This window comes from Pelodiscus sinensis, chromosome 27 (assembly GCF_049634645.1).
Source record: "Pelodiscus sinensis isolate JC-2024 chromosome 27, ASM4963464v1, whole genome shotgun sequence".
Lineage (NCBI taxonomy): Eukaryota > Metazoa > Chordata > Testudines > Trionychidae > Pelodiscus > Pelodiscus sinensis.
In genome coordinates, this window is record NC_134737.1 from 11,841,841 (window position 1) to 11,861,595 (window position 19,755).

A 19,755-nucleotide genomic window follows, 5' to 3' on the forward strand; every position below is an offset into this window, starting at 1 on the left:
GTGCTGTGCTCTTATCGTGTATACTCAGAACAGCTCATTTCTTAATTCAGGAATGCATGCAGCAGGGCTAATGGGTGAATAATCCACTGTCAAATTAATGTAAAAGTATGCTGTGTGCTCCTTCACTGTTTCATTGAACATAAATCACTGCCAGGTTTAATAGTGTGATAAACAGGAGAAGGAGAAGGAGGTACATGCCTCCTTATATCTGACTAGCTTGGAGCTCAGCTGAGACAACAGATCCTATTGAATAATATTGTGGTACCCTGGACACCTGTCAGGTAGATAAATAGCCTCTTTCCATCCTATTTTCTCTCATATGACTTGTGAAGTAGCACATTTTGCAGCTGCCTCATTCCACAAGTCCACTGAGGAATAAATATGGAGATTTAAAATGGTTATATTAAACCAGGCCCTGCTTTCTGTTGCCACAGACCAAAGATTGCAATGTGGTGGCATCTAAGCTGATGTTCCTCCTCGATGACTTGCTCTGGGTACTGACAGACTCCCAGCTGAAAGCCATGATGAAGTATGCAGAGTCCTTGAGTGAAGCCATGGAGAAATCTGCCCAGCAGAGGAAGAGTATGGCACCAGAACCTGTCCTGGTAAGCAGCCGTTGTCTACACCTGGGAAAAAGAGACATGGAAAAGGCAGTGTGGACTCTCTGTCTACATACACAAACAGTGATTGCTGCCTAGTGGTCTCTCTAATGATGGGAAGAGGTAGGAAAGCTGTAATCTGTGCAGCATCCCAACAGTCTTGTCAACACTCTATACAGGTGTTAGCATTGGGAGGAGCCTGAAAAGCTCACCTGCTGCAAGTTTAGGAGCACATGGGTACAGAGTCACCACTGGGATAAAACATGGCCTAAAGGCATTGCACCTAACGTCAGAAAAGTATCAGTGAATATTTTAAAAATAGTCATGCACTAGAATTGATCTGGGGGGAAAATATGCAGAATTTTGTGATCTTCTAGGCAGGACTGTCACAACATGCCAGGGAATCCCTAGATTTTGTTTTGGTAATAATAGATAATGAGCATACCCTGGAAACACTCTCTTCAGCCTATGCTAGGTAGTATGTCTCCTACTTTATTTCTCAAAATAAAAATCTACACAGGGGGCACTCCAACCCTGTAAAAATTACCATGTTTTCAGGATCATTATTTTTTTCTCCCAGTATCCTGCTAGGGGCTCGCAGTGCTCAGGGGTGTTTGTATGGTTTGTTTGCAGCACACACAGCTCATTGGTATTTCAGAACCTCTAACCAGCTGTTTCTTACACCTCCTTTCATCGTTAGCCCTTGAATTTCCTCCCTTAATCCTTACAATTCTTTTAAAGAAGTGTGCAAAATGCTCAGCAGAGTTAAGTAACAGAGATATTTTTAAATAATTGCTGCAGAGAGAAAATACAGCAGGGGTGGAGAATCTCAGGCCTGGGGGCCGAATGCGGCCCTCAGCTTGCCTGGATCCAGCCCCCGAAGCTCAGGGGCCCCCAGCATTGGGGAGCAGTGCTGGCACTCCAGCCCCTCTCCCCTGCTGCCACACCATGGGGCTGGAGCACACAAAATCTGCTAGTCTGATCTCCACTAGCCTGTGGTTTAGGAGGGGAATGTGAGGAGTGTCTTTCTCCTTCTCAGTCAGGGGCCATGTCAGTGAAGGGGGTTTTTTGGTTCTCATTTGTGTGTGGCCCCCAACTGATTTTTCTGTGGGTCAGTGGCCCCCTATCCAAAAAAGGTTCCCGACCTCTGGCATACGGTGTGGTGAGATCAGGCCAAGAGGAGTTTCAATAATAAAGCTTATTATTTTCCTTTTCAACCATAGACTTGAAAGCATTTTCCCAAAGATAGGTGAGTATCATTAGTCCTATTTTAGAGATTGGGAAATTGAGGCATGCCTTGCCAAGGTCACATAGCATTGTTTAGAATAGGACAGAGGTATCTTGATTCCCTGTTTGGTACCTTGTCTGCTTGGCCTTGCTGCCTCCATTGATTATAAATCAATTGATGAACTGCAACAGCTTTCAGCTTTGCAAAGTCTGTGCAGAAATGGAAGATCAAGATTACATTGATAATTATAAGTTCTAGTTGTTAAGTTATGTTTGGCTCTTTCCTTGTACATGCTGTGTCAGAACCATCGGTCAATGGCCTTTCATTTGGGGAACACTTTCCTTGCATGATGTGCTGCTACATGTTTCTGTCTATTCTAGACTACACCACCTGCTCCTAGTGCCCAGCAGTCCTGGTCCCAGACATTTGGAGGCAACGTGAATGCAAGCAGCATCAGCCAGTACTTTGAGAAATATGACATGAAAGAGTCCTCCTACCATCTGTTTATCTCCCGTCTCGACCTGCACATTTGCGATGATAGCCACACCCGGGAGTCAGGTATCTAGCCAAGCGTAGCACTAGGGAGAGCCTGGAGGAGGAAGAAATTAACCAGATTGTGGGGGTAGTTCTTTCTCACGTGTGCACATGCATATCAGAGGGAAGCAGATGTTATTGGCTTGGCTTTTCTGGGGTGACACTATGATGAGTACTAGGAGACTTGAATATGTGGTGTAGAAGTGTGGTCCACGGACCACTAGTGATCTGCAGCTGCCTCCCAGGTCGTCAGCAGCTCAAGCTCAGCCCTCCCGCCTCCTTCCCCACTGGGATAGAGGTGGCTGGAGTGGCACTGGCACCAGCGAGCCATAGCTGGGGTTGTCTATTTCCTCCTCTTCTCGCTCCTCTGGGGGCGCTGTCACCAGCTCCCTGGTGTACCCAACCAATGACAGTAGGAGGCAGGGGAAGCCAGGCCTTTGCAAGCTGGGGCAGGGGCAGGCACCTGGAACATTGCAAGGATGGGGCGAGTTTCAGCTCTGAGCAATGCTGCAGGCAGAAAGAGGCAAAGTTCACCCACCCAGAGTGGGCATTGCAGGCTGGGTACCCCACACCCACCCACATGGGAAAGTAGTGAGCGCCAGGTCTCTGTTGCAGCTGGAGCTCCTGGGGTTGTGTGGGTTGCCTGCACACAGGACTTGGCTCCCAGCAGTCTCCTGTGCTGCCTTCTCTGGAGACTTTTGTCCCAGTAGTGGGCAAGTAAAGTTTTAGCCAGGCACAGGCTGCAGTGGGTCCAGTGTGGGGGGGCCCCCTGTGGCTGAGCTGCCATGGACTTGATAGTGGAGCAGCACCTGGCATGTGAATGGGCTCTGCATAGGTGCATGTGGAAGCCTGGCCTGGTTCCAGCATGGTGCACTTGCCCCCATGCTGGGCACCTGCCTCTCCCCCCTCACTGGGACCCGCTGGCTCGGAGTGGAGAGGCTGAGATTGCAAATCACCGGTGACACTAACATGCACCCTGCAGCAGTTTCCCTGCTCCTCCCGCAGCCTCGTTCTGCGGTGGGTGGGGTCTGGCAGGATGACGGAGACACCTGGGGTTGTTTCTTACTGACGAGAGCATGGAGCCATTTTCTCTGCCGCTCTCCACAAGCCAGGTGTGGTGGGGAAGGTCGGGGCTTTCTTCATCTCCCCCTCGCTCCCGCGTGCCATCCAAGTGCACCAGCCAGCACGGGCTCCCTGCTGCTTAGGGGAAGAAAGGGGGCTGAACTCCCCACCCTATTGGGGGAACCCAGTGCAATGATGCGCTGGTTGTAGGCTTTTCCCGCTGCTGCCGTTGGCCAGCTAATGGGGGTGCAAACCCAGGTAAGCATTCTTCTCATGCCCAGACCCCTGCACTCCAATCCCTTTCACTCCTCCCACACCCCCAGCTTGCTCTTACACTCTCCCTTGCTCTTGTGCCCTCCCTCCTGGCCACACTCTGCACCCTTCCTTGTTCCTGCACCCTCCCTCTGGGACATACACCCTCCCTCCTGGCCAGATACTCTACCCCCAGTCTCCTCCTACGCCCTCTCTACCGTCCAGACTCTGCACTCTCCCTTGTTCCTGCACCCTCTCTCCTGGCCAGACACTCTCCCTCATGGACAGACATCCTACCCCAAACTTCCTCCTGCGTCCCCCCTTGGTTCTGCGCGTCCCCCCTAGCCAGACACCTACCCCTGCCTGCTCCTGCACCCTCCCTTGCTCTTGCTCCCTCCCCTCCTGGCCAGACACTCTACTCCCAAACCTACTTCTGCACCTTACCTCCCACCCAGACCTTGCACCTTCATCCCCTCCTGCCCAGATCCTGCACCCTGTCGCCCACACTGAACCCCCCATTTCTGTCCCCCCAAGCCTAAGGGGGTCCACAAAATCCACTAACTCTGGCTTCCCTTGTCGACCGCGCCGCGTCCAGACTGCCCCACTGTGCTGCCAAACAGCTGATTGGCACAGCACGGAGGCCATTTTGATGTAAATGAAGCGGCGATTATTTAAATTGCTGCTTCATTTTCCTATGTCTAGTAAACTCATCTACATGGCTCCATTGACGGAGCCATGGAGTCTAGATATACCCTTAGTTATCCTAGTTTTGACTAGGCAGTGGAGCTTCACTACTTCCCTTGTGAGGCCAATCCCTAGGTTAGTAGATCTTTGCAGAGAAAGCTTTCCCAATAATTCAATTTAAAATCTGCCTTATTTTAATCTAATTTTTTCTAATTTATTCCAGTGAGCCATGCTGCATGACTTCCCTCCCTGTTGAAGTACATATTAACTCTCTTCCAGTCCCCTTCTTTCCCCATCGGAGATCCCTTAATCAACCCGTAGATATTTATTTCCATAAAACTTTTCTTATAATTCAGTGCTCTCTGATCATTATTGTTGCTTTTCTCTGAACTTGCTCCAGTTTGACACCTTGTGTTGTTGCTGAGTTGCCTGGAATTGCAGTGTACACAGTATTCCAGCTGGACTTTCACCAGAGCCAAATAGAGAGAACAGGCTCTTAATAAACCTTGTGATTTAAAGCCTCTGCATATGCAGCCCAAAGCTGCTTTGTCCTCTTTATTTTGTTACCATATTGTTTATTATAGTAGTGAGAACGGTGATTGCTAGGGACACAGGGGCATTATGCAGTTTTGTGCATGGTGCACTAATTTTCTTGAGTCCACTAATTGTCAGTTTCATTCCGCTGTCTGTTTCCTGGCCTAGTTGTTCATGGGATAGGATGCTAAACCCCAAAAGAGGTATAATGTTTACAGCATCGTATCTTAAAATAGTATTCTGTATAGTATCTTATATAGCATGCTAAGGGATCCCAAAATGCTATGCTTTTTGTATATATACAGGGATTACTCTCACATCACAGAAGTACAATCACCTCAAATGTAGCAACTATTCAGTAGTGCTTATCAATTCTTTACTAGCCATTCAGGACACCACTTTACACAGCCTACTGAAACCTTAAGGGGGAATTTTATTAAGAGACAAAGCAATGACTCTATTTAGAATTTACCCAGGGCCACAGGTAAATCTTCTGATATAAAAAAGGAGTGGGATCCTTAATGAGCAAGATTTTATGTCTCTTGTAAAAGAAGGTACCAATACTGCTGGCAATGCAGTGCCGCCTAAGTCTGACATGAGATAGTAACTCATGAGGTGTGTTATTTATGCAAAGTTATTCTGAATTCCCCTCAGGACTTGGATTGCACAGCTGATATGCAGATGTTCTTTATTCCCTTCTTCCTACAGGTACCTCAAAGCAGAGGGTGATGGGAGGTGCAATGCAGCTCACTTTTAGGAGGATGGCTTTTGACTATTATCCCTTCCACTGGACAGGTAAGAGGAGTTTGTTCTTTCCTCATTCATGAAAGGGATAAAAAGAGGAAATATGCTGCTATAAAACTGTGGGCTGAAGGAGGCAGAAAGGACTGCAAGTAAGTATGCAGAGAGATCTTGTGACTTGAATCCTCTTTGCAGGATTAATCCAATTTGCCTCTTTGTGGGTGATTTTCTCGTGCGAAGTAAGGATGCCAAGGAGTGAGACTCTGAGGAAGGGAACACATAGCTCTCTGTCATAATGTCATAAGGTTAAACTCTTGGATTCCCCTTGACCTTTCCCATTGCCTAAACTCGGGATCTGGTTTCTGTATGTGCCTGGTCAGCTTGAAAGGGTTTCAGTGTATGGAACGAGGCCCAGGAAGAGCCCAGGCACAGTTATATGTGTAACACAGGACCCCTCACAGTGGAAAAGGGGAGAAAGAAACTCTTACATCTGGAACCCCCACAGAATGAGCAGCTGTGCTATGAGGAAATCTGCATTGTTTAACAGGGAGTCCTCTGACCATGTAGCCCGTCTTGTGTTAGGGTGGCTCCATTTGGAGGAGAGCATTTAAAAGGTGCACATGTGAGTAAGGGTGCTGAAGTTTTTGGTGCTCACGCAAGCCACCTTGTTCATTTGTTCTGCAGGAGACACCTGTAAGCATTGGGTGAAGTACTGTGAAACCATGGAGACTCGGGGACAGTGGGCAAAAAAGCTGGTGAATGAATTTCAAAGCAAGATGGAGAAGCACTGTGAAGAAATGGATGCTGGATCCACCAAGGCTCCAAGATCCCCTTTCAAAAAGCAACTAGGTAGCACTGTTGGCTTGGCTTGGGAGTTTTCTTTCAGTTGCTTCTACTTTAAGAAAGAGATGAACAGACTTATTTGCTGGTGATTTGGGCACAATTTAAGGACAGAATAAAATGCACTGAATTTAATGTCCAAATGAGTGACTCATGGACCACTAGACAGATTGCGGTGTTCATTTTCATAGTCCAGTGAGCCCCTCTATGTTTGGATGTAAATGAAGCTTGTATGATTACCACAGAATCCTTGAGTCCTTGCTGCAGAATTTAGGTTGATTTTGCCACACATTACACAGATCTTTGATTGTATTCTTTTTTCATAAAGTCCTAAGCTTTCATTACTTAGTCTTTCCCATTTATATCCTACTCTCAGTCCATTATGTCTAACCAATAAACATGAATTCCCTAGAGACCTCTTGTGGGTTTGATGTTTAATAGCTCTACCTTGTTGCTAAGGAGATTCATTTAATAATGGCTGATGTAATTTTTAACTTTTTTTTCTCCCCAGACACTTTGTCCAGTCCTCACAAAAGCCCCCCAGAGAAAGGCTGCTCCCAAACACGTGTACCTCCTGCAAGCTTACCGCTTCTTCGGCACCCTTCATGGAACCGACTCCGATCCAGCTGCGTGGTAGTCCGTGTAGATGACCTGGACATTTATCAGGTGTGAAGGAGCTCTCATCCATTGTTAGATTATAGTTTTGAAACAAAGCATTTAATCAGATACCGTGTTAAATAAAAAATGACAAAAAAACGAGTGTGCAACTACAGCCAAACAAAATTCTATAGCTGCAGCATTCAGGAGGCCTGGCAGATCTCTGTAAGATATTACTTGTATCTTCTGAACCAAATATGGGATCAGAAGAACCCCAAATCTCAAAGCAAACTTCATTCAAAACTGCTGAGTTTCTGGGGAAGCCCTGACTATAGAGCTGGAGCTGCTTTTTGTCACCACTTTAAACAAATGGTGTTTTGTGGATTTGAGAAATGAGTGAGGATGGGAGAGGGTCTCTCGGTAAATGTCTTCACTGCCAGCAATGTAGGACTTGCCAGGCTGGATCCAAGACTGATCTAGACCCAAGACTGATCTAGTCTATAATCCTGTTTCTGACCGTGACTAATATCAGATGCTTCAGAAAACTTTACACACACTTAATCATACACAGACCCTTCTTAAAAAACAGAAAATGGTCCTATAGCACCTTAGAGACTAATCAAAAGATATAGATAGTATCATGAGCTTGCGTGGGCAAAACCCACTTCCTCATATGAATGGAGCAAGGGGTCCAGGGGTACAAATATATAGCAGAAGAAGAGGGGAGAGGAGGAGGGAGACAAAAACCCTGTAAATTAAAGTGTCCATGCTAAATGAGGCTAACAGAGTGGGCTGTAAGTGCCCAATACTTAGCTTCTGATGTCATTTGGGTGTTGAATATAATGGCACATACAAGACATGTTTTTGTTCAGTCCTTGGGTGAATGTTTCAAATTTGCATATGGAGGCCAGTTCCGCAGATTTTTTCTTTAGCTGATTCCTGAAATTATTTTGTAAAAGGATAGCCACTTTTAAATCCAGTAGTGAGTGTCCAGGCAAGTTAAAATGTTCCCCAACAGGTTTCTGTGTGTTACCATTTCGAATATCTGATTTGTGTCCATTAATCCTTGTTGGTAGAGACCATCCAGTTTGGCCAATTAACATGGAAGAGGGGCATTACTGGCACTTGATGGCATAGATCACATTGGTGTATGTGTAGTTTTATGAGCCTCTGACATGGTGGCTTATGAGGTTAAACCCTGTGATGATGTTGCTTGTGTAGATGTGTGAACAGAGTTGCACTGGGGTTTATTGCAGGGGTGAGTTTCTGGGTGAATATGATGGAGATGTGCTGCATGGTGGCAGGAAAAAAATTGTTTCAGGTTAGCGGGTTGTCTGTAGGTGAGGATTGGCCTGTCCCCCTAGGCCTGTGAGAGTAAGGGATCATTTTGCAGGATTGTAGATTGTTAATGATACGCTGGAGGGGTTTAAGTTGGGGGGCTGTAGGGCTCTACACCACTAGTAATCACGTACAGCCCCCAACTTAAACTCCTCCAGTGCATCATTAACAATCTACAGCCTATCCTTAACACGGCTACTCCTTACAGACCCTTCTTGTTACCCCTGCAGAGTTTCAGGAGAGTGAAATGGATTCTGTTCTGCCTCATGTCATCAATAGAATTCATTTGCAGTGTTGTAGCCATGTTGGTTCCAGGACCTGAAACACACAAGATGGCAATATCTTTTACTGGACCAACTTCTGTCCCTTCAACCAACAGAAGTTGGTTGAATATAAGATACTACTTCATCTACCTTGTATCTTTCAATAGAATTTTCCATTAACTTCTGATGGGCACATCTTGTACTGATGGTGATGCGAGAGGCAGAAAGACTCAAAGCTCCCAGCTGGCTTTTTCAGATCCTGGTTTGACTTGGAGGTGCTGGCATTTGAAATACAACTTTTCTGATTTTGTAAACATTTGATGCAGGAATGAATCTTTGAGAGAGGATGAGTATGGGAAACAGTGATGCTATACGAACAGTCGCTTTTCTAACTGATTGCAGTGCAACTACTTGTCTTTATTGTTCAGGTTTCCACCGCTGGTCAGCAGAGTAAGAAACCTTCCACCTTGCTTTCCTGTAGCAGGAAATCCCTGAACCTTCCAGATCAAGTCTCTGCAATTCATATCGAGTTCACAGAGTATTACTTCCCAGACAATCAGGATTTCCCAGGTAATGCAATAAGTTAGCTCCTCATTTGATAAACTTCCTAAGGAACCAACCCATCTTTAGCTCTCTTGATACATAATCAAGTTACAGCTACTAGAGAGTCAGTTTCTCTGCAGCTATGTTCTTGTTCAGTCTCCCGATGTTCCTCTCTGTGTATTGATTTTTTGCACTCTTCTGGCATCCTGGGTAAATTCCCCCGAGGAGGGAGGGTTACATTTGTGTGACTATAGTTTGCCACATGCTTACTGAAAATATGCAGTTTCTGTCTATTCTAGCCTTGAGGTTCTGGTTTGTTTTTTTGCACTAGTGCAGGAATCAGGAGAATCTGAGTTTTCTTGCTGGATCTACCACTCACTCACTGTGAACTTGAATAAGTTACTTTGCTTTTGTGCCTCAGTTTCTCTCTCTCTGATACAGAGATCCATCTCAGAGGGACATTGTACTGTTTAATTAATATTGTTAAAGCACTTTAAGATCCTTGAATATTAGGCAGCCTTACCAGTGCATATTAGTACAGTGCATTTTGCCTATCATCTCTTCCCCTGCTACCCTAATGTTCTTGAACTGTGGTGAAAGAATTCAGCATTCTCAGAAGGCTTTAGCTATCCATGACCAATCCTCTTTTCTTTGAATCTCTATTAATTGCCCCATTTTTCATCCTCTCCAGTTCCATATCCGAACCTATACATGCAGTTGAATGGTCTGATGTTGACTCTGGATGTGACAAGCATGCTGTGGGTAAATCTCTTCTGCCTGGATCTCTATCGCAGCCTGGAGCAGTTCAAAGCCATCTACAAGTTGGAGGACTCAGAGAAGCAAGATGAGCATGTGGATATCCGACTGGATGGATTTAGGCTAAAGGTACCATTCATTCACTTCTTGCCCTTGTCTGCAGTGGTTTCCCAATCCCTTTTTGAAGGGAAAAATGTGAGAACAAGGTACGGTGGCAGCTCAGAGGAAGAGGAGAATGGAAACTCTACCTATGTAGGCTGGCTCCTGCTGCTGTTAATTTCTCTTTGGGTATGTCTAGACTACATTGTTCTTTCGAAAAAACTGCCCTTTTTTCGAAAAAACTTCACCTGCGTCCACACTGCAATTGCGTTCTTTCAAAATTAAATTGAAAGAACGCAGGGGGTTTTTAGACCTTGGTAAACTTCAAATTATAAGAACATCTTTTTTGAAAGAGCTCTTTCGAAAAAAGGTGTGTGTGGATGCAGAACAGGGACATTTTTCGGAAGATGAGGCAATCGAAAAAAGCACAGGTGCCCTGGTGGCCATTCTGTGAATAGCGATCAGGGATTTCTTTCGAGAGAGCGTCCATGCAGTCTGGACACTCTCTTTTGAAAAAGCAGATCGCTTTTTCGATTTGGTTTTGAGGTGTGGACACTCTTTCAAAAGAAGCTTGCAGTCTAGACGTACCCTTTGTGACCTGTGGATGGAAGAACACATGCTCAGAACCAGCTGGGAGCGAGCTGATGCTTAAGAGGAGGAATGGCTGGGTGGCAGGTGAAGTAGGTTTATATGGAGTCTTTCTCGTCTAAATTGCCACTTCAAAGACAGCCAACACAGTAGCAACTGAAAATTGTTGTAGGTTGATGGCCATTTGGCTTATATGAAATGAGTTGTTGAATCTCACATCAGTGCCCAGTGGACAAATGTCCGTAGCACCGAAATCCTACTGCATTTGGCACTGGCTAGCCCTGTTGTTAGCAGTTTTGGCAGGCAGGTTAAGGCCCAAAATGCCCTTCTACTAGGGATGTTAACGGGTAACCAATTACCAGGTACCCAGGGAGCAGCCTTCTGCATGCAGCCTGCCACGGGCAGAGGTCTGCTGGGCCCCTGCATGGAGCTGCCAGTTCCCAGCCCATGCAGGCTTGGAGCCAGCAGCCCCATGCGCGACTGGAAGGCAGGGAGGTGGAAAAGGGGATGGGGGTTGCTCTAGCCCAGCCACGCTGTCCCTCCCTTCCCTCCCCTGTTTAATCAGTTAACCAGTTAAACGTTAAGTTTAACTGGTTAACTAATTAAATGGGATTTTACATCCCTACCTTCTGCCTCTTAGAGCTGGGTCTTTCCAGATATGGGTAGCTGGATGGAGGCTAGGGATGTAAGCAACTAGTTGACTACCTGATATGCCTAGGTTTATCGAGTAGCCAAGTCACTACTCGACTAGTCACTTCCTTCCACCTTGCTGCCTCTGTATCAGAGGCATCAAAGGGGTGGGAGAGCAGGAGCCAGTGCTGGGAGGAGCCAGCTTAAAAGCCAGTTCTCCCCAGCACCGTCTCCACGGGGGGGCAGGGGAGGCAGAAGCGGAGGGCATGGCATGAGCAGGGACTGCTTGAAGTGCAGCGGGAATAGTGAAGCGCAGGGGGGGGGGGATAAAGAGCGCCCCTCCCCTTATTGACTAATCAAGTAGTTGAGGGAAATTCCATGGATTACTGAATTAACTGATTAATCGAAATTTAACATCCCTAATGGAGACAGGGTGAGAGAACCTTGCATTGATGGTGTCCAAGCTTTGATTAATTAATGAAGGACTTCAGTCACCGATGCTGTTGGGCTGGTGCCTTTTCACCTTTCAGAACAAAACACACTTAAAAAAAAGTTGTTCTTAATGTATGTCATTCTCAGAATAAGGATGACTTAAGCATGACAGTACAGATATCACTGTGCTGAGTGCAATATACATTCTTAGAACTGGCTGCTAATCTCTCTTCTTATTTATTACCCCTCACTGAAGCTAAGCATCCCTGTAGAGAAGAAAGTAACTGATCATCGGGACCGTCCCAAGGCCCTGTGCATTCACACCTCGGAGGTGACTGCCACCAATTCACGCTACGACCCTCACTGCAGCTGCTCAGCCCTCCAGAACCTGTTTCGCAGATTTGCCAATTCAGAGTTCTTCCACTCCACTTACACCCAGTTCCCAAAGTCTCAGGATAACTTCAGTGTCCTCCACACTCTCTTCTTACGCCACGCATATCAGGTGGAAACCACAGCCCAGAAATGTAACGGCTTTGCCTATTCAATTTGGAGGACCTCTGCTTCTGAAGACCTCTGGTCTGTTAACTTCACCCAGATCTCCCTGGACTTCGAAGGGGCTGAGAGTTCAAAGGGCAGAGCCCTTACCTTTATTGACCCTTTCCCCCTCTCCATTTGGGCTTGTCATCCCAAGAGATGGGAGCTAGCTCAGGTGTCTAAGCAGCAGGCCTCTGCTGCATCGGAATTGAAAATAAAGTCTTCTGCTAGCTTTAGCAATCATGCCAAATACCAGGACATGACCAGAGAGCCTGGGCTCTGCCAAAGATCAAAGACTGAGCAGGACCTGAAAAACATTTACAAGGTCCGTGAGGCAAAGGATATCTTGGGAGAATATAACTGTGACAATGGCACAGAGGATGCTCAAGAGCCAGAAGCCTCTGCTGATATTCACATGCTTGTGTACTCGACCGCCCACGTGAAAGTGCGACTCAACCACTACCAATATCTGGTGCTGCTCAGAATGAAAGAAGTTTTGCAGATGCTGCAGGAGCAGTTGGCCCAAGACACCCAGGAACTGACTGGATCTCCCTTGGAACCCATGACTGTGTGTATGGGCATCATGTTCAACAGTGCTGAAATGGCCCTTCTCATGCATCCCATCCCAAGATCAGAACCCAGGTCTATGGACTCAGATACAACGAGCTTGATAGAATCTGAGCTCTCACCCTCAGACAGCAGGGAGGTGCTGACTACAGAAGAGAAGGAGCTGAAATCAGAAGCTAGCTCAGAGAAGGAAGTAAACAGCCCCTCCAAAGTCCTGGAGGACAGTGGTATTGAAAACACAGATGTGAGTGTGACCATGTTGCCAGAGAGACTGCCAGAATCTGTGAGTGATGGAACCCTGGGAGCAACTGACACAGCTGATCCACAGAACAAAGGCTTGGAGGAGAGGGGCCCAGTTGAGGAAGCACATGAAGCTGTAGAAGCCCTGGATACTAGGAGAGTGAGTGAGCCCAGCTGCTCTCAAACCCCTCTTGTCCTTCCTTCCAGCCATTCCTCAGATGTACAGCCATTGAGGAGTGGAGACCTCACTCTCAAGGAGCAGGAAGAGCTCATTCCCTTGAAGAATCTAGAGGTAGAACTATCAAGTGCACTGCATATGACTAAGGATGCCACTAAGGAAGCCTTGCATGTGACCATGGACCTCACAAAGGAAGCCATGTCTATAACTAAAGATGCTTTCAGCCTGAGCCGGGAGAAGATGGCTTCTACCATGCAGAAAATGCTCTCTCTACCCCCAGCCAAGTGAGTGATTGCTCCTCCTCTTGCCCTTCCAAACAGCAACAGCAAAGCTGAGACGGACCAGGGGTGGTGGTGGTGGAGTTTAACAGTAACACGTCCATGTTTCCTCTCCCTTTTAGAAACTCATCTTTCCCTCTGACACTACACTGGATTCTCTTTACATTTGTAGGCCATTCACTTTCTGGGAAGGGCACAAAATGTTGGCTATCTGCCAATGTTTTTGCTAATCTTTTTCATCCGTGTGCACAATAAATTTATGTGCACCACCAGCAGAAACAACCCACCTTTGCTTTGCTAATCAGCTGGGAAGCATTTGAATCTTTCCTGAGTGGCTGCACAAGCACACAGCTTATAAAGGACATTGCTGCCTGCTTCCTCCTCCTTGCTAGTGGCTTGGATCCAAGATCCTACACATCCCATAGTCTCTAGCACCTTTCACTGCTGTAATATAGGGATGTAAAATTCTGATTAAAAAGTTAACCGGAATGTTAAACATTCTGGTTAACCAGGATCCTGTGGATAAGGGGCCGTCCCAGCCCAATTGGATTGGAATGGTCTGTGACGTGGTGCAGTGGGCAAGGCCAGGCTGGAGCAGCCCCCCTATCCATAGCAGAGTGCAGTGTGTCCCGCTGGTCTGGAGTGGCAGCACAGCACGTGTGGGGGGCTGCTCCAGCCCAGCCGGGCCTGCCACACTGTGGGCTACTCTGGCCAGATATATTACTAAAGATGCCACAGTGGGCCCAGTCAGACTGGAACACCCCCTGCAGCGTGGTGGGCCAGGCCGAGCTAGAGCAGCTCCCCACCTGCATTGGGTATCTAAAGGTCTTCTAGTAGTGCATTAAACAGTCTGACTAACATCTATCAGGTGCGATGTGATTAGACCACTTGCCCCTTCTCACTATCCCTATGACTTTCTCTCTGTCCCACATTTGAAGAAGGTGCAGGTTAACACACATCACCAGGTAAGAGTCTTTCCTGAGAATTAGATCTCTCAAGGCATACAGGAACCTGTCACGTCTCGGTTATCAGGACTGTATAGCTCACATTGGCCAGGGCCTAAAATTCTGACCAACCGACAGGTATTGAATTGCCTTTGGGATGTGCTAGTGATTCCCAGTAAGCTGGTGTCTACAGCTGGTTCCCTTCCAGTCGTTCTTCCTGAGGTAATACAGAGAGCTGGGGAAATAGGGTGGCCGGGTGTTACCTGATGGCTGTTGAATGGGCATGTTGAACTGAGTGGCTAGATCTCAGTCTAGGTCCCTGTAGACAAGTGTCCGCACAAGTCTATATCACATTATGAATAACAGGTCCCCATGTGGTTGATACATTAGAGGAGGTAATAACTGAAGTTCCAAGTTTTCTCTCTCTTGCAGAGATGGCCCCTCCAAGAGAGAACTAAGATGCGTGGATGGAGCATTGCAAGAAGCTTGCACTTCACTGCCTCTGCTGTAGATAAACAGGATTACATTTTCTCTTTCACTCTGCTTTGCCATCATTTCATCTCATACAGTTCTAAATGAAACCACAGAGCTGTGCTGATAACATATTATTTAATATAGAAACAGTGTAACTGTGATAGTGAATTTAGTGCGTAGAGGCTAAGCTGTCTGCTTCTGTGGGTTTTTGGTAGGGAGCCTGTGTCTAAAGCTGAAGAGGGGGCAGCCACCCCTGTGGGCAGCAGCAGCACGCGAATGCGTTTCTTCTCCATGAAGAGGACTGCGTCCCAGCATTCCTTTGATACCACATCACTAGATGGGAATGGCCCAGAGGACAGGCTGTCTGTGGACAGTGATGGCAGTGATAGCTTTGTGATGCTCCTGGACCCTGGTAACTAGAACTGCGTGTATGCGTTCTTCCATTATTCGTTCCCACAGACAGATCTCTGATGTAGCTAATGGAGTGATTTATACTAGCGACCCCACTATGTCTGTCTCTAAGTGATCCCGTCAATCTCTCATTCCTGGGCAGTTAACTTAGTGTGGATCTCTGATACTCTTTGAGATGCCTTCTCTGTGAAAGGAGCTGTAGGGCGAGTACAGTCAAACAGAGCTTTACTAGTATCTGCATGGTATGGTCACTGGCACACTCAAAATGTAGAGCTGACTCTAGAGAAGGGCTAAAACATAGAACTGGGACTTGGGAGATCTGGATTCTATTGCCAGCTCTGCCACAGTCTTGTTGCATGACCATGGGCTAGTCACGTCCTCTGTTTCCTCATCTGTAAAATGAGAGGTATAGTTAACCTACCTCATAAGGAAGTTAAGAGGCTTGATTCATGAATTTTCTCTTCAAAGCCCTCTGTGGCTGGGCCCACACTGCCTGAATGCCTCACTCTGCATGACTGTAACTTCCTATAATGGGTATGTTCCTCTGGAACAATGGGAGTGCCAACTTTGAGAGTGGCTGTGAGAGCCAGCTCCTAGGCAGCTTGCCTATGACTGTGCATCTAACCTTTGGGAAGAAGCAGAATGACCATGAATCTCAGCCTGCAGAATACAATGTTCAGAACCCATTTCTTCAGCTATCATTCCCCTAAATAAATACACTTAAATGTAACAAATTATACAGTCTTCCTGGGTTTCAAAAGGGTGGAAAGACCGACAGAAACATGATCTTTGTGTATTCATGTTAGAATTTGAAGACTCTTGGCTCTTGCAGTGATGAATGCTATAGTAGTACTGTACATAGGTAGGTGGAATATTTGTGAAGGTGCTGTAGAAGGGCAATGTGTGACGTTGAATATTACAATAAATGTCTCATTTGGGCTCTTTATCTTTCAATTAAATCAATCCAAGATGCTTGTGACTATTTTCAGGAAGGTGGTAAAGTGGAACTGTACCTAAGTATTCTAGGGATGTAAGTGACTAATTGACTATCCGATAAGCAAAAGGTGATTGGAGAGTCAATTAGTCCCTCAACTAGTCGCTTCCTCCTTCTTGCTGCCTCCCCTGCTTATCAACTAATCCATCGACTTGTCAATGAGTTGATTAAACGAAATCTAACATCCCTAACGTATTCATGATTTGTTTTCAGAGCCTAGTTTGGATTCCCTCACCCCAGGACAACTTCTTCATGACCTTCATGATGCAGGTAGCAGGGAGAGCCCAATGGCAGAGGATGAGGGTAGAGGGACGCCTGACATGAACAGCTCAGCTTCTCAGAGTGGAGAGGACCCCAGCCTTCAGCTGGTCAGATTTCTTTTCTCCTTCTCCCTAAAGTCTTTCTCTAAAGAAGCTTGGAGGAGGGCCATGTAGCTGTTTGATGAGTGATGATACTCTGACTTGCCATTTCAGGTTTCTGTTCTGGTGCTGAAAATGAATGAGGTGAACTGCGGGATAGAGACAAGAGGAGACGATCTGTCACTTGCTGTACAAGTAATGGAGGTTACTCTAGAGCAGTTGGGCAATACTGGGATGTGGCAGTATCTGCAAAGCAGCCGTGTGGGTAAGATGCTGGCCTTTGGACCTGCTTGTTTCGAAACCAGAGCATCAGGCACTGAATGCTTTTAGGGAGCCATGAATTGTACATAGCGGTTTCAGTGTTGACATCCAGTAACAATGTACGTGAAAAGTTACTAATATTGAGAGCCTCTCGGTGATTGAAATACAATTTTCAAACGTTGTTTCCAGGGCTTTTTATAAAAGACATGCTCTGGTTCAAACAGGAATTGATGCAGGAAAGTCATGTGCAGGTCAGACTAGATGATCATATCAATGCCAAAAGGTATCTCCCGCGCTAAAGCTCTCCAGAGTAGGGACTTTGTCTCTATGGTGCCTACCATAATTGGGACCTGACTTTTGGCTAGGGTTCCTAGATGTATAATTAATAAGGCTTACAGAAGCTATGTGGGGAAGCTTGCATTGCCACTCTTGATGCTATTTCTGTGCTGATAGACATCCTCAGACTGTAGTTTGCTTACTTTAGGGTGTTCCAACAGCACTGAGTTCAAGCTTTAAAATCTTTAAAAGAAAGAAACAACAAATGGTCTGGTAGCACTTTATAGACTAACAACACATGTAGATGGCATCATGAGCTTTTGTGGGCACAGCCCACTTCTTCAGATGACCGGAGTTCACGAAAGCTCATGATCCCATCTACATGTTTTGTTAGTCTGTAAAGTGCTACCAGGCCATTTGTTGTTTTTTTCTGTAACAGACTAACTCGGATACTCCCTGAAGCTTTAAAATAAAGAGTAGTAATTTTTGTGCTAGTGATACCCCTTGATAGCAATACACCCTTTTGCCACTAGAGGGCACAATACAATTATAAAATTACATAGCCTTCAGTTGGCATGTAAAGCTTCCTGTCTTCTACCAAAGGCCTCTATTTATGGGGTGGAGTTTTGCATGATCCATGTAAGAGTCAAGTCCTCAAGAACAATTAAGCCTATCTGGGAGCTGACATAGCTGAGGGTTGAATGTAGGGGGCATGTGACTGCCAGGGAGCTTATTTCTGTGATATAGTGATAGAGATGTAGCCGTGTTAGTCTGGTGTAGCTGAAACAAAATACAGGACTATGTAGCACTTTAAAGACTAACAAGATGGTTTATTAGATGATGAGCTTTCGTGGGCCAGACCCACTTCCTCAGATCAAATAATGGAAGAAAATAGTCACAACCATATATACCAAAGGATACAATTTAAAAAAAATGAACACACATGAAAAGGACAAATCACATTGCAGAACAGAAGGGGGATATCGGGGGGGGGGGGGGGGAAGGAAGGTGAATGCCAGTGAGTTAATGATATTAGAGGTGCGGAAGGGGAAATGTCTGTGAGTTAATAGTATTAGAGGTGATAATTGGGGAAGCTATCTTTGTAATGGGTAAGATAGTTGGAGTCTTTGTTAATTCCCCTGCGGAATTAACCTGGCATTCACCTTCCTTCCCCCCCCCCTACATCCCCCTTCTGTTCTGTAATGTGATTTGTCCTTTTCATGTGTGTTCATTTTTTTAATTGTATCCTTTGGTATATATGGTTGTGACTATTTTCTTCCATTATTTGATCTGAGGAAGTGGGTCTGGCCCACGAAAGCTCATCGCCTAATAAACCATCTTGTTAGTCTTTAAAGTGCTACATAGTCCTGTATTTTATTTCTGTGATGTGTAACTTGTTGGCTTGAAAATTAGGCTCAGACTCATTTCACATGGGAGGGAGGGAGGGAGGGAGGGGTAATACTGAAAAGCACTCAGGACTCTTGATCAGTATCTGAGCAATGAAAGGCTTTAGAGGCTGTATGTGTGCTAAAGGCCTATAACCTACTGCTGATATCATCCACTCTCCTCCACCTCTATGATTTTCTTTTGTGCCTCTAGGGGACCCAAGCATAGAGAAGCCCTTATCCGCAGAAGCTAATCAGACTCAACCAGAAATGTGCTTACGTCTTGAAATAGGACCCAGCGCCATTGTGCACTCACCCCTCGCTGTCCAGAATGGGTTCCTTCACATCCTCATCCATAGCTACAGCACAGAGCTCCTGATGTCCTTCCTCACCAACCTCGGACCCTTCCTCGAGGATGAAGCGATACCCGAGGTGATACCCATGAAGATAGAAATTGTGGATACCAGGATTACACTGAAGGTATGTCTGTGTGTGCACTGGCAGGGAAAAGGGGGTGCTCGAGGCTCAATTCTGGCTAAGATTTTACCAGTTAAAGAGAAATGTGGCTACCCGGAGAGGTGCCATTTCCTTAATCAGGTCTGCAGAATGGCTCTATAACCTTTCCTGACTCTTAAATGACCTCAGTGAAGAACAGATATCTCCTTGGTATTGTACTGTAATGGTTTGACCATGGAGAATATGCATGGGAGTTCCCTTCCCAGTTTCACGAATGGCGTGCTTTGCAATGTCAGGAAACTTGTTTCATCCTTCTATGCTGCTCTTGTCATCTGCATCTGTAGCAGGGGCAGTGTTACCAGCCTTTCCTTCTGAAGGTCTTGGAGCTCTACAAATGGAAAGGGTTGCATAAAAGCTGGGTGAGAGTGTTAGTGAGGCTATGTCTAGACCAGTGTTTCTCAACCAGTGGAACGAGTATCTTTAGGGGTACTCGAGAGAAGTCTGGGGGTTACGTCAACACAACTGAAATTTAGAGAACACTGAATTTTTGTTGTACAGCACTTTATTTTTGTACTTTTTACACCCAAAAATGTCATCACCTGCCCAGCTACAATTAAGTTGTTTAAACAAATGTGTTGCAATAGAAAAAAAAATGTATGTCTGAAAACTGTAAGTACT

At 46.0% G+C, this 19,755-nt stretch overlaps 1 protein-coding gene across 3 annotated transcripts in view; it reads left to right on the forward strand.

Annotated features, from left to right (window-relative positions):
- BLTP3A (bridge-like lipid transfer protein family member 3A) overlaps positions 1-19,755 on the forward strand; it is a 67,322-nt gene that overhangs the window by 38,951 nt on the left and 8,616 nt on the right. For all 3 annotated transcript variants that reach the window (XM_075910454.1, XM_075910453.1, XM_075910455.1), the window contains exons 7-18: positions 435-605; positions 2,208-2,385; positions 5,602-5,688; positions 6,319-6,483; positions 6,986-7,140; positions 9,101-9,242; positions 9,907-10,100; positions 11,977-13,523; positions 15,151-15,347; positions 16,554-16,708; positions 16,814-16,964; positions 18,836-19,101. In XM_075910454.1, coding sequence (XP_075766569.1) covers positions 435-605; positions 2,208-2,385; positions 5,602-5,688; positions 6,319-6,483; positions 6,986-7,140; positions 9,101-9,242; positions 9,907-10,100; positions 11,977-13,523; positions 15,151-15,347; positions 16,554-16,708; positions 16,814-16,964; positions 18,836-19,101 — 3,408 coding nt within the window. The remainder of the gene's footprint in view (positions 1-434; positions 606-2,207; positions 2,386-5,601; positions 5,689-6,318; positions 6,484-6,985; positions 7,141-9,100; positions 9,243-9,906; positions 10,101-11,976; positions 13,524-15,150; positions 15,348-16,553; positions 16,709-16,813; positions 16,965-18,835; positions 19,102-19,755) is intronic.